The 15,263-nt window shown below is 46.4% G+C and overlaps 1 protein-coding gene across 4 annotated transcripts in view; it reads right to left on the bottom strand.

Annotated features, from left to right (window-relative positions):
• Positions 1-603: 603 nt before the first annotated feature.
• The window catches only part of GPR107 (G protein-coupled receptor 107), a 45,098-nt gene continuing 30,438 nt past the window's right edge, over positions 604-15,263 (bottom strand). For all 4 annotated transcript variants that reach the window (XM_085594135.1, XM_085594136.1, XM_085594132.1 and 1 more), the window contains one exon: positions 604-13,592. In XM_085594135.1, coding sequence (XP_085450261.1) covers positions 13,496-13,592 — 97 coding nt within the window. In that variant the 3' untranslated portion in view covers positions 604-13,495. The remainder of the gene's footprint in view (positions 13,593-15,263) is intronic.

Here is a 15,263-nt window from a genome sequence, read left to right as displayed (position 1 = left end):
CTGTGGCTGCCCCATCTGTGGAAGTGATCAAGGCCAGGATGGGGCTCTGAGCAATCTGGCTTAGTGGAAGGTCTCCCTGCCTGGAAAGAGGATTGGACTAAATGATCTTTAAGATCCCTACCAACCCAAACCCTTCCGTGATTCTACCATTCTCTCACATCAGGGCTCCACTGTCCCTTCACTCACTCTTTGCAATGTGTAAATAGAGATTTGAAGTTCAATCACTTCAAAAGCCCCACAGATTCAACCTACAGCAGGTTTGTGGTGCAGCCAGGAAACCATACAAGTGCTAGAAGCAGCGGCACCCAAGCTTTTCCCCACCTCAAGCCCATGCAGGGCTTTGTGCCTCCACAACAGCTCGGTGCCTGTGTGCAGTCATTAGCTGTACCGATGCACACGATAAATACAGTTTTCTTCCTGCCCATGTTGCAATGAGGGCTCTGCTGGAGCTGCCTGGGCATGCCTGGACTCCCGTGGTAGCAGCTAGAGGGGAAAAATCTATGCCTGGATACAGCAAAACCTGTCTGTGAGGCTGTGGAGAGCCCAACACAACACACACGGGGTGTTTGCAGAGGACACAGAGGAGCACAGCTGACACAGCACTGCTCTTTGCACCTTTATTGTTTTTAACCAGCCAAACGTTGCCTGACACTCACTTCTCCAGGGATACATTCCCCAAGTGGATGTTTCTAAAATGCCTCGTCCTCCATTACCCAGCCTCACACAAACGAGCTCATTAAGGCAGAAGGGGATAAAAACATCATCACCATGTCCCAGCAGCAGCACAGCCTGGGGGATGAGCTGGAGGGATGGCACTGAGCACAGAGGATTGGCAGCACGAGGCAGTCAGAGCTCTGTGAGGTCGTGTCTCCCCTCCAGCATCCCTCTCAGCATGGCTTTTAGGGACAAAGACCTGCCTGCAACTCCAATAGGCCTCAGCAGATTCCAGTCTAGCCCCCAAATGTGCTGGAAAAACATCCTGTGTAGCCCCCTCCATCAGCAAAACTCAATTTTTGCAGAATTTCCCTTCATCTGTGCTCTCTTGGCTGTAACCACATCGCAGCAGGGGTGTTCTTTTGTGTGCAGAGCATGACCTGTCAGTGCCCAGCTGGGGGTCCAGCGAGGTCCCAAACCTTCCCTGCACAGCACAGGCATTCTAGCACAGGCTCCTCTGCTGCTGCAAAACTGATGTTGAAAGGATTTAATTCTATTTAAAACTCTACTCTGCCTCCATCACACAAAACACTGAGGAGAGAACTCAAATCACACAGACGAGAGGAGAAAAGTAATTGGAAACTATGCAAGCCGCTCACTTTCACTTCCCAATTATTAGCTTTAACCCTATTACTGTTTAAATAACAACTCTAGTGACATTTTCTAGAATGAAGTGACATTTCTACAGGCAGAGAAACACAGCCCAAGCCTGGAAAAACTCCTGGGGCTGACAGGATTGAAATCGGAACAGCAACTGGGACACAAAACAATCGTGCCCAGCTGAATGTGGTCAGTGTGCCCGGGAAGGAGCTGGGTTGTTTGCTCAGAGGAAAATCCACTGCAGGCCAGTCCTTGGAGAGTAGTTTTGCTTCATAAATGCCCCTGGCTTTCTCTTCCAAGACAGACCTCAGGCACTGCTCACATCTCTCACCACCAGCAACTGCAGGACAAGCTCAGAGCCAGCCCAGCCCTGACCCGGGCTGGCTTTTTGATTAAGCAGTGTGTGCTTGCAGGGCTTCCGCTGTCTGATCCACGCAGTGCAGCCATGGAAATGAGCGTTCCCTGGGCAATATTTGCTGCTGCTGCCGTGGCCAGAGCGGGTTCCTGCTCCAAGGGAAGCTGCCACCCCTCCTGCCACGCCAGCACTGGAGGTTGGGATGGATGCTGCACGTTCTGACTGTAAAAGCTGAGAGTTGTGTGGGCTGCACAGCCGAGTGTGTGTCTGCAGAAAGCTTTTCCTTCCTCGGGTATCTGCTTGGAAGTGTTTAATAAATCCCCGGAGTTTTTTTGCCCAGGACACAGCGAGTCTGTCAGGCTCAGCCACGCAGCCGTTTGTTCCACGTGGGCTCACCAGGCTGTGCACATTTAATAAGCATCTCAGACGCCATCACGGGGGTTTTCCCCAATGTATCCTTCCTGATTTAATTGCCAGGATTGCAGCTGCCTCGTGGGAATAGCACTGCATGCAAGCAGCGAAGTGCAGACTGTCCCAGTCTCTGTACTCCATCACAAATGGTCTTTTCTTTCTCCCTTCATCCTCCTCACTGATGTGCTCAGACCTAAAAAAATCATTGGTGTCCCACAGCCCAAGCACAGCACCCACTGAATCCCACCTCGGCACGGCTGGAGCTGTTTGTGGGGTGGGAAGCTGGGGATGGGGCAACATCCAGTATGGCACACTGGCACTCTTAGATGTGCTTCGCCGCAGGAGCTGCCCCAGGAAAGGGAGAAGAGAGGCAGGGGATGGACTCTGGTTAGCCCATCCCATCCCCTTCCTCGCTCCTCCCCTTCCCAGGGCTGGACGAGGCGCCGCACGGGGTCTGCTCAGGCTTCAGGCTTCCTCCAAACCGCTTTTCCCTACTGCATCACGAAACCCACCCAGCCACCCACCCATCCATCACAGCTGTCTTTGTGGCCAGTGTCACCCCCAGGCCTGGCAGCTTGTGAACATCTCCCTTCTACATCCACCCACCCAAAAGCAGATCGAGAGGATGCTCCAAAACCAACAGACCACATGAGCGAGGAATCTGTGACTGGAGACACCAGCCCGGCAGTGAACTCACGGAGCAGAGCACACACAGCCTGTAGTTCGTGCTTTTTTTGTGGAAAAGCCAAGTTTTGCTCAGAGTTTTCTCGTGCCAAAGCAGGAGTGGGTCAGCAGGGGAGTGGTGAAGCATCAGAGCCTGGAATAGGGAAGGAACATATACACAGAGGAGATTAATTATATCAACTACAAAAATAGTTGCTATTTTAAGGTTAATGCTTGAGTGAACTGACTCAGTCAGAAAAAGAGCCAAAGGAATTATTGGCATCAATGCTGGCTGCTCCCCCAGACAAGGCATGGTCACCGCTGGCACAGAGAGCTACCAAAATAGCTGCTTTTCCAGAGGGTTTGAAAAAAAAAAAAAATGCCATTAGAGTGAGTTCAACATCCTGGTTCAAAAACCACAAGCACAGGAATGCATCAGCTCTTCCTGGGGACACCCTCGGCTTCCCAGGCATCACCCGCATCTCGGATTAAAGCCATTTTACATATGGATGATCTCAAGACTGTGAGCAGCGTTCAACGGGACTCCACAGCTTCCAGCTCACCAACCAGGGTGTCCCTGAAGCTGTTTTGTGCTTGACAAGATGTGAGTGAGCTGCTCTTGCTTCGCCCCTGGTATCACTGCAGGTCACAGCAAGCACCCAGCGCTGGCATTTACCAATTGCTCTGAAAGCTGAGCTGTATATGACTAAATGAGAAAGCCCTCAAAAATCAAGATTTATAACCCGTAACACTCCAAGATTCGGACTACAGCAGCTCTAATGGCTATCACTGCCATAAATTAATTTTCCATCGCGCAGCATTTTAATGCCAATACATCACATGGCTGCAGAGAAACGCGACAGACACAAAACACTCCGGGTTTTTGGGGAAAGTGGCAGCAGGAGTGGTGCCCTGCAGGCTCTTTCCCCAGGAAATGGAAGGGTAGATATTGAAATGATGGCCAAATGCAGCGGAAGGTCTGGGAATCAAACTGTGCCAGGGCTGCACGTACAGCTGTCGCCCGAGACTGACACGCAGCCGGCACGCTCAGCGTTACAATTTGCCACGCTATTAATTTCTCGGTTAAATTCTAGTTTATTTTTTAAAGCCTGTATTCTCTTTACAGCCTCTGGGGCTGTAATTGTTATGCTAATGTAGGAAGCCGGGAAGGGCGGCTGTGGGGAACTCATCAGCTGTTCTCCCGTTGCCTGCAGTTTGCAGGCAGCCCTGGGCTGAGACAAAGCCAAGCAGGAGGAGGTTTTGTGGATCTTCCTTCGATCTTCCTTCGTGGCACATCACAAATTCCGGCTGGTAAGTGGGAAATCACCCTTGTTCTGCTCCTGCAGAGCTCAACCCAGCCACCTTGAGCCAACGCTTGATTCTAGACAGACTGAAAATAAAAGGCTCCTTGTAAGGACAACCGAGGAGTGCTGTGCATTTTGTCTGGGTGAGATAAGATCACAGTCACAGAGGCAGCAGTAGCATTTTGCAGCAAAGACTCTCAACAACATCCACCAGCACCCTCAGGGCTGGAGAAGGGGCTGGAGAAGCTGCTCTCCACAGTGCTCTCCACCCACTGCAGGTGACTTGAGCACTGCTCACCAGGTCTGCTGCCAAGCTTCAGCAGGGGGTTTTAATAATAAACCCCACATCTGTGAGAGAATTCTCCTTAAATCTGAAAGACTGAAGTTTGGAGCAGAACAGAGCTTTTAGAAAACATACATATTTATAAGAACCTTCAAAATAAAGGGAAGTCACGTGGCTTCCAGCTCTTCTGTGATCCTGCCCAGATGTTTGCTCTGAAGGCAGCTCAGTGTCTGCTCTGTGCTGAGCTCTGAGCCTGCAGAGGGGACAGGGAATGCTGTGGTGGTGGGCTTCACACCACAAACCAGACAGAAATCAGTCCCTGGAATACTCATGAATCCTACATTGGCTCATCAGCCCCTCTGTGCCCAGGGTCTGTCTGCTGAGGCCCTGTGGAGGCTGGGGCAGCTGGTGTTGACCTGCTCTGGTTTTAAGACAAGACACAAGTCTCTTGAGCAAGCTTTGTAAGCAAACTGTGCAGTCAACAGTGATGTCTGCCCACCCAAATCCTACCCTGCAGTCGTAAAAACCAAACCAAACAAACCCACAACAATCCCCAAAACCATTCAAACATACAAAAATCAACCTGATCGACCTGTACCTATTCTTCACATTTTGTTGCTGTTCAAGAGTTTGAATTGTTGCCTCCCATAAGGCTGCTCTGATTCATGGCAACACTCAGGCATTGTGTGTTTGGTAAATCCCAGCAGATATTTCTGCTCAGATTTTGCAGCAACTGTTAAAACCCTGACTGACTCAGAATACAGATTAGGGCACACACCAAGCAGCTTCATTTCAACGTGTTCCTCCTATGGAGCAGCCAGGCTCACTCAAGGCATCTATGAGGTTTAACAGTAAAACTAAAATGAACCCCCAAACCAAGAATTATGCATGCAATATATTTCCCACTGAGATAAGCAAATGGAAATTGTCTGAGCCAGGCATTTCATCCAGCTCACAGCTGACAAGGGGTCATTCCCTGCAGAGTATTTAGCAATGATTTGTCCAGCCTAGTGTTGATTATCTAAAACAACACAGAACTGCCTCCATTTCTCCAGGGAGATTGTTTGCAGCCAAACTCATTGGCAAAAGGTTTCTCCTAACATCTTGTTTTCCTCTGCTTTCGTTACCTCTCACCTCTCCACAGCTCAGCCTTCAGCCACACTAATCCCAAACCCATTTCTGTGGGTTACCCCCATGCAGCCATTTTGTACTGAGCTACATCCTCTTGGCTCTTTTAAATCATCGCTTAGACTTACAGCTTTAATTCTTGAAATCTTCTGCCATTGCCCAATTCCTTCATCTCAGTCACTGCAGCTGTTCTTTGTAGCCCCTCCAATTTGGCTGCTGCCTCCTGGTATGAGATCTAGCCCAACATGAACAAGTTTGGCTTCTCCTGGAAGAGGCAGATCAATACCTTCACAGCTGTGCTGGGTGGAGGATTCCTTCCAACTTCACAGAGCTCCTGCAGAACAAAGATCCTGAGCAGCTCAGGGAAGGAGCAGCTGGAGCACTGACAGTGACTCTTCCACACCTGCAGGTAAGCAGTGCTCAGGGGCAAGCTGGAGAGGGATATTGGGGGGATATTTTGACACTTTACCAAATGACTCAGGACTGAAGGCATATAGATCTGCACCCCAGAGCAATGCCCTCAGGGACAAAAAACCCCCAAACTTATTGCTACACTTACAGGTAACCCATGTTTTAACTGCTCCTTTCATCAAGGATGCTCTTGCCAAGCTCAGCACAATCATCCCAAGAGGGAGCAGTAAAAGGAATTTCACACTGCCTCTTCCATTTCAATCCTCACCTATTCCACCTGCCAGCCCTGTAACAACCCCGCCTCACATGACTTTTTTTTTTTTTCCAGGAATACAAGAGCCATCTCAGCCACCCCACAGAAAACAACCCACAGGGGAGAAGAGCCACAACAAAGCCCCGTCACTCCCAATTACCATTTTCCATGGATGAGAGGGGAGAAAAGGAATGGATGATATGCCCTTTTTACTATTTAAGGCAGAAGAAAGCCCTTGTCTCCTTACCAAGGGCCCCAGTATCAGGATCAGCTGTGCCAATAACAAGCTGTGTTATTACCTCTGCTGTACAAAGCAATTTGGTTTTTATTGACCACTCACTATACAGGGCACTACAACACTCTCCCCTCATTAGAGCCTGTCAGTCAAAAGGCAAAGGAAGGCAAAAGCAGATTTAAGGAGAAGGCAGCTCTTTGCAGTCATGAAGATAACCTTGCTCGAGCAAAAGCACTGACAGCAGGCAGCCAGGACTGCAATGAGGAGCTGCAAATGATCAGACAGCTGGGAATTTCACACACTGGAAGAAAAACCTTTGTGCAGGTAGAACAATTTATCTCCCCTGGGCAGGAAAACACCTACAAAATTACATCCAGACACTGAACACTGAGGAAAGTTTTGTTAGCTCTGGTTTTGTTTCTTCTGCTCCCTAAGTCTGCCAGATGACCTCTGCTTGCAATAGACTTCAAATACTGGGAGCTCTTCTTTGTGTCTCCTTGGAGAAAATGGTCAGGAATCAATTTTTCCACTGGTAACTCCATTTGGTCTCCTTCACAAGTGAGTGTTCCCACAATTCAGTCCCACCTTACCCACTCCACCCTTAACATTCCACCTTTCCTTATTGGCTGAGTGCAGGCAACTCTGGAGATGAGTCTCAGCTGCTGTCAGGGAATGCCAAGGAGGAATGTTTTAAGGCCAAATACACAACAGACAGAAAATGCAGAGGATGTTCAGTTTGGAGAAACCTACATTAAAGAGATTTAGGCTACTCCAGTACAACAACCAGCGGCCACCTGTATCAGGAAAGTTTGTTCTAACCTACAGTGAGGTATTAGGAAAACCAAATTCCAAGTACTTTTTATAGTTTAGCTCCCTGGTAAAACACCACCCACCCAGAGGCTTGAGGCAATGCAGACCTGGCTGCTTGGGAGGTGCAGGGTAGAGAAGAGAGGATATTTCTGGTATTACCCCTCGATGCTGAGAACCACAGGCTGAACCATAAGAAACATCTTGAAGACTGGAATTTTGTGCTGAAGGATATATAATTTTGAGGGATAAGGGATTATCAGGAAGAACACTTCACAGGAATGCTGTGCCCTCCTCATCCCTGCCAACCCAATCAGTTTGCAGAACTGAAATGCAAGGTTAGATCCCAACACCTCAGGAAGAGCACAACTACAGACATCCCAAATCACCATCAGTCTAACTTAAAATAGATCAAGGACTTGCCCCTCTGAGATAGTGTGGCCAAATCCACCAAAGATTTTACTTTAAAAGTAAGCTTCTATCCTTCATTTGTATCTGGACACTAAGGTTCAGAGCATCAGCTCCTTGTCTGCCCTCACCTGGCAAACTGACACCAGAGAATGCACAGGCCACAGGGCTGGAGAGCAGCAAGCCTGGATGCTCCTGAGTTCCTGTCTGCCCGAGACTGCAGGAGACATAGGGCTGGGAGAAACACTTTTGTTTAAGGCTCAGTCCACAAACATTGCCTAAGTTCAGCTTACAAACCTAAAAGAGCAGCTGGGCACACACAGGCACAGCTCCAGTACCTGGAGCTCAAGAAAAGGCACTTCAGTGAACCTCACTGGGTCACTGACAGGAAAGCTTTTCCCTTCAAAAGAAGTCTTCCACACAAGTTTTGTGATTTGGCCCTGTATCCATGATGCAGATGTTGATGGATGGAAAGAGAAGTTGAGCAGAGGGAAATGCACTTTGGGATCAGTGGGTCAGCTTGGCTGTTGGCAGTTCAGAAGGAGAAAATGAGATGCATTAAAAACTTCTTTCTGGTCAATCTTTATTTTACACATTTGCATCACAGCAGGGAAACCAAGTTACACAGACTGTCCTGACTTGTCTCTACCTTGCTTCTCTTCAAATACTGTTTACTGTTCTTTTAATAAAGTTTAAAAAAATACTGAAAAAAAATCCATTTTTACATCTGAACAGGAACTGAGAAATAGGATATTTACAGGTCATCAAAACCCCAAGAACTGAACCTTGCTGTACACAGAAAAGTATTTTTTAGTTCTTCTGGAGGTCATTTACTAAATGAATTCAAAGCTACATTGTACAAGGTGCCTTAAAGCTGCTTAATGACACAAGAGGATCTAGAATTAATTATTAATAGTTCCTAAAGGGCAAGGGAAGCTATTTAGACCCTATTTAGACTGTTTTAACAGAGCAGGTACCAGCTCCACTGGCTACAGGATGAAGTGCTTCTGATGATGTTGAGGTCGGAGTCTACTTTAGTACACAGAGAGCAGAACACCGAGTAAAATCCCACAGGGAAATATTTATTCAGAACTGTCCTTTTTAGAGGATTGCTGCAGTCAAAACATAAATGGGTTCTTGAGCTTCTCAGCCACTTTCTTTCTACACCACTCAACACCTGAGCATTGGTATTTTCCTACATCCTGTTCCAGCCACTTGAGAGCACAGATCATGTGCAGTTCTCACTGGATCACTGCTACATCCAGCCAAGACACTACGAAGAGAAAATGCACAGCTTCCCAACATTGCTAAGGAAAAGTGATTAATCAGCCCAAAAGTATTGTATCCAGCAGCTACAAAAAAGAAGCCAAATTAACTCAATTTAGAATGTTTTACAGCATATCAGCCCTAGGGAACATAAAGAAACATTGGTCAAGTGTCTCTGGGCAGCACCACCTCAGACTTCATGAAACACTGAGGCTACTGACACTACACACAAGGTCACAGTTTCAGTGTGAGTCCCACTATGTTCAAACTTCACTGCACCTTCCACTCCTGCAGACCACAGCTCCTCACTCTTTGTACACAGGTGAAAAATGGGGACATGCTCCATGAGTGAAGCAGAGACCATAACACAGGAGCTATGAAACATCTGTAAAGTGACAGCAATCTGTTAGCTAGCATGACAGGCCAAACTGAAGGAGACAAACCAAGTAGGTTAAAGGAAGAAAGATTTCCTTCCCTCTCCTTAATAGCTAGGAAACTCCAGTTCTCAGAGCTCAATAGGCAGTATTTGCTTCAAATTGGGCAGTTTTCAACTAAACAACAAAATCCCCTCCCTTCTCATCAATTTGATTGTCAGTGGCTCAGCTGTTTTTCTCTAAGAGGAACACACAGTAAGGAAAAAAGACTTAAGACAAAAAATCTTCTACAGGACTTGCACCAGATGTGCACACTGGAGCAATCAGGACATGGCCTTTCACGGCCAGAAGGAATGCTACAGTGCCCAAGGACACATGGTGGATGCACACTCATGCCAGAGAGAGTCCACTCAGCTTAGAAAAAATACATCTTCCACACTACGAGCTCCAGACAAAATGCTGCAATGCAGCAAATTTTTACAACATGCTCTCCCAGGGCATGCCAGCATGGAAATCCAGGATCAGGGCACTGAGCTGGAGAGAAACACTGAACAATGCACTGCACACATCACAACACGCCCAGACAGACGACAACATGAAAGAGCATCTTAATAGGACAGCGTGTAGCTTCTTCAACTCCAACTGCTCCACTCCGAGCAGGCAGCAGAACTGTTCCACATGACCCCATTATGTCTTGCTTTCTTTTAGTACGTCTCTTGATGAACCATCAAGGAAAACATTTTCCAGCCTGAAGAATGCAAGAGTCTGGCAGTTGCACTGCGAGGAGGTTTCCTCTGGAAGACAGCCTGCTGAGCAGCTACAGCAGGAAGGAGGAGTGCAGCAGTGGCATGTGCATGTCAGCATCCACAGGGATTTACTGGGGCATAACCTGCATTACAAGCGAAGACTGAACCAATCTCATTTTTGTCTGCAGAGGGGACCGAGTGCTCGGCTGCTGCAGCATATGGGAAAGCATTCAAACCATTTATTCCCATTGCAGCAGACCTGCTGTTCCAGGACTCCTGTCACTCTGCTGCTGGGTACTGTTGGTGATTGCTTCAGCTCCTCACTTCAGTAAAAGCAGGGAACTAAAGCGGCACATCCCTAAACCATCTGTAATCCAAAACAGCTCCCCTCCTTCCCTCCCTGTGAGAGGCAGAGCTTCCTACCAGATAAGCAGCCATCAGCATGTGAAAGGCAAGCACTGATTATCCTGCCTGGAGAGCTCCAAGCCGCTGCACTCCACTAGCCCTGGAGTTATGCAGTGCCACTCATGCAGCTGTGGGTTAGCCTAGGAAGGAGGGGAGGGAGTAGTCCTGTCTTTGATGATTTGCAGTGCAGCACCAGCTGTGATGGAGAAAAGCACAACTGCAGCCATCCCCTCCACCCTCCAACTTCCCAGCTGCTACCCCATCCATCATATCCATCAAGACAGACTTTCTGTCCTGATCCAAGGAATTGTACCAGAGAAAATTCATTTTGGAAATGGCCACAATAAGAATCTTTTGGGTTTTGACTTGTCCATGACTTTGATTTTCCTTCCTAGTGCTCAGGTCTGACCATTTCCTGCTACTTGGCATCCCGTGGAAAGCACCAGCAAAAGCTGGTTGTGGAGCTGACTGCTGAAGCTCAGGGTTGAACTTGAAGAAAGTTCTTGTAAAAAAATGACTTCCAGAATACTGCTGTGGCTCTTCCTGCCAAGGCAAAAAGAAATGACCCATTTTTTTGGCCTTTGGTGAGCCAGGGACTTGGCAGATAAACCTACACCATATGCAACTTTAGCAAAAAAGGTGCATTAAAAAAAAAAAGAAACAAAAAAACAAAACCTGAGATTAAGGTAGCAACACTTGCCAAATTGTCAGCTCCACTGATGCTCAGGTATGGAATAGGCAGCTGTTTGGAACCAGCTCAGCGTTCCCTGGGATCACAGCACAGCCCGCGTGGTTCTGGGTGAAATGCCACACCTATAACAACTTCACATATCATTCACAAAAGGATTAACAGGCTCCAGAATAGCATTGCCCAGATGCATTTTGTTCCTGACAGCACATCCTTATCCCTTACATACCTCAGTGTCAACACACTTCAAGTCTTCAGTGGGCTTCTCTGAACAAACTTTGCAGCCTGTTTGAGCAGCCCTTTGGATGCAGGAAATCACAAGGGATAGAGTAACTGCAGAGGATGAGTTTTTCCAGGTATTGCATTTAAATGTAAGAGGGACTGCATGTGGTTATGGTCCAATTTCTCACACTTCAGGTTAAATATGTAGATTTCTTCCTCCAGAAGGCCTAAAGGCCTAAAGGCCCATAGGTCACCAAACAGCCTTTCCAGTGGTATAGGATTTCTTCTCACTAAAACTGTCTCACTGCAAGGCAATTATAGCAAAGTCAAACCATCACTGCTGTGATTACTGTGAAGTTACAGCTGAAGAGGAAAACTGAAGAGGATTCTGCAGCCAGAGACAAATGCTCTTCTTCTTGTGCTTTATCTGAAGAGAAAGCAGTTCCAGGTATCAAAGCAGGTAGATTTGTTTCTACCACCTCCATGGTGCATAGAACCAACACCTGGGAAAAGAAGTGGCAATGGGGAAAAGGGATGGTGCTCCTCAAACAGCAAGGCTTAGTACAGACAGCTCACCAAGAGCTCCACAATCCCTGCTCAGGAATGAGGAAGTGGCTCAAGATTCTGGAGGAAATCGTCCTTCTCAGCTTGAAGACTAAAATAAAACCAATTCCTGAACGAGTCTGTAAGCGATGCTGGCACATGCAGAGCTCTGCTGATGCCTCTCCCTGACACCCTGGCAGAAGCACTTGGCTCCACAGCACCACATGTCAGTGTGTCTGCATGAATATTAAGGCTTCAGTGGGTCAGTGACTTACAGTTGATTTATTTTTGTTAAAGCTAATCCTCATTCCACCAGTGAGCCACTTCCATCCTCCCCCAGATGAGCACCTATTTTCACTACTACAGTTCTGGCCACCAACTGCCCTACTGACAACCCCAGGGACTACAAGAAAACACACACAGCATTTCTGGAATGTGTCTGTTAAGACTCCACTGCAAGTCTGCAGCTGACAGTCAAGGATTCCATATTACTCTGCATCAAGGTTCTGGTCATAATCTTCTTCTCTCCTGACAAAAAAAATCCAAAACGTTTAGGACTGGGAGTTACAGTTGCCTGTTTTTGGTGGCAATACCACTCTGGCCAGTTCAGTTCATCTCAAACAGCAGTGTTATTAATCCTACACAGCCAGAGAAGTACAAGTAGCCATCCAGAGAGGTCCAGTAACTCAGGGTAACTGTGAACCAGAGATTTATGCTGCAGTAAAATGGCTAGACAGATTTCCACTGGAGAGTCTGGTACTGTTTATACTGTGCCAGAAAGGAGTGACTTTTGAAATACCTTGAAAATATTTTATGAAGCAAACCAATGTCCTCTGGGTCACAGCTTGAAAGTAAACCATTTAGGCAGACCCCTGAAAAGCAAGCATCAGTCTTACATCCCTTGTGTACTTCTTGTCAGATGGGGGGTGAGTCAAGAACGACCCTATGGACAGTGGAGAATGTACATAAATGCTTATTGCACTATGGGCTTAGTGCTTTAATGGAGAATAGCCACTCATTTCCTGTATAGCAACACATCTGAAAACCTGACACATTCAAGTGGACACCTGCAGGGATAAGACAAGATACTTATCACCTTTCACACTTGCATGAGCAGTGGCAGAAGTCATCTGACCCAATACCTGTTCAGTCTCTCAAATAACTGCAGTTGTTCCTATCCATTTGTTTTGCAATGTTCCATCCAAGCCAAAAGGAGAGTTTATAAAAAGAAAAAAAAAATACTTACATGTCTTTATCTTCTTTTCCCACCTTCTGACAGGCTTTGCAACTCCCAGCATTCATGTTACAAAGCAAGTGTGTGTGCATATATATGAGCATTATATAAAATATATTCTTTACATACACACTGAAGATCCCTCTTCACATTAGTATAACACATTCTGAGGAACACAACAATTCAGAATAAAGAACCGATCCAGAAAGGGGGAAAAAAAGCTACCCAAAATCCCCAGGAAAGCTTCACGCTCCTTGCAGGTACCAGGAGATCCCATTTTCTTATGATCAAAGGAATAGTTATATTTCTGCACTGCTTTGCTCTCCCTAGACACACCTCACTCTGCAGTTTCAGTGGTGGGGAGTGCAAGTTGCTCCCTTTCCACTGAGAGTAATATTAATAAATTAAAAAAGTTTCTCTGAAAGTGCTGCCTTAGTCCAGTCCATCATGCTGTGCTTTCCCATTCGCCCTGAGGCTCTGCTGAACCATTCACCACTTTCTTGACTTTCTTCATGCCCTCCATTACTCCTGAAGTCGTCACCCTAGAAGAGAAAGGAGAAGCATCAGACATCAGACCTTGAACTGTAAAAGCCATTTCAGCAACAGCTCACACCCATCAAACAACACTTCTCACATCTCTTTACCCACACTGAGCAGTTCCCATGTTTGATCTCTTGTACCACCCTGACACGGCACAGATGGGAGTTGGAAGCACAGCTGCTGTCCTTGAGCATCTCAATGCCCTTCCCATCTGTCATTAAACTAAAGCAGCAAGTAATATGGGCTCATACTTCAAAAAAGGTAACAGGGGTGGTAAAATAGTTAAACCAGGTGCTTATTTGCTAAATTTGAGCAGTTCACTTAAAATCCCCCTGTGACTATGCAGCTGACCATCCTTACTTCTGTGACTTTCTTCTGCATTTTAATAGGTACAACATATTACACAAATACACAGTGCACAGTGCCCCAGATGAACCTTATTAGCTTAATGCTCCTCTTAATAACAAAATGAATAGCAACAAAACAGAAGGGAGAAGTTATCCTTTTTGTACCATCCAAGTCTGGATTTGTCATGGCAATCTGACCATTGAACTACAAAGTCTCACAATCCCATTCAATATGAGGTAGACTAAACTGTTTATCCAGGCAGAACAGCACCATTCCTCTTGGAACTGCCTTGGCTCTCCAACAGCTCTTCAGCTCAGCTTTTCTCTGCTGCTACACCAAACAGGCAATTTGGATGCATGACACATTTCCTTTATTCTTTTGCACAGTGTGATTCTCATTCCACACAGGTATTTTTTTTTCCCCCACAAACATGCTACAAAGGTTATTTTGCAGGCTGAAGGTAAGAGTGCCAATAGCTCAATGCATTCTCAGGGGATGCCTGGAAGCACACACAGACCTGGTCTGTTCAAAGCTGCCCCTGTTGGTCTGTGAGTACTTTCACCTGCTGTTTACCATGTCAGAGTGCTTTATTTGATCAGAGCTGCTAACAACATCTCCACAGCATCACCCCAAGAGAAGTCATCTTCAGATAACACTCCTCTTCCCTTAGTTCCATGTTAGATCCCTGCTTCTGTTCATGTACTGTAAAAATAATTTACTCAGCCTGCTGTGTTCAGTGACATCCCAGCAATGGCCATACTGGGATCATCACTGGTTCTCCCTTTAGAGTGGGCCTAGATGAGCTTGGGCTTTATAGGAAAGGGTCACAAGAGTACAGATCAAATAACTTTTTTCCTTACTAAAATAAAAAAAGGCAAGTACAGAGAAAAGTAAGCAGGCTGCTTAAAGGAGAAAGATGGAATTAGTAAACATTTCCTAGATGAGATCAAACTAATCAGTACAGAGGCATGCAGATCTTTGAAATTCTCCCAGTTGATAAAGGTTTCCCACAGTCAGATAGGAAAAAATCTGGAGAAACTTAAGCTAGACAAAACCAAAGTAGATGGATAACTAATTGGAAAAGTATGCATTGAGAGATTTACTTAATGGTTTCCTGTCAAAAATGTAAGAACATTGAGTGTGGTTCCAGAGAGGCCTGTCCTGGGTTCACTTCTACTCAGTATTTTCAGTAATTGCCTGGGTAATGGAATAGAGAACTTGCTTATTAAATCTGCACAAGACACTAAGAGTTACATACTGGAGAACAAGACTAGAATGCAGAAAGATTCTGGCAAATTATAGTAATAGTCTGAAAAGTACAGGAG

Source organism: Lonchura striata, chromosome 17, assembly GCF_050655825.1.
Source record: "Lonchura striata isolate lonStrDom1 chromosome 17, ASM5065582v1, whole genome shotgun sequence".
In the NCBI taxonomy this organism is placed as follows: Eukaryota; Metazoa; Chordata; class Aves; order Passeriformes; family Estrildidae; genus Lonchura; species Lonchura striata.
Note: the sequence above shows the minus strand (reverse complement) of the source record. Positions and strands in the feature narration are given on the sequence as shown.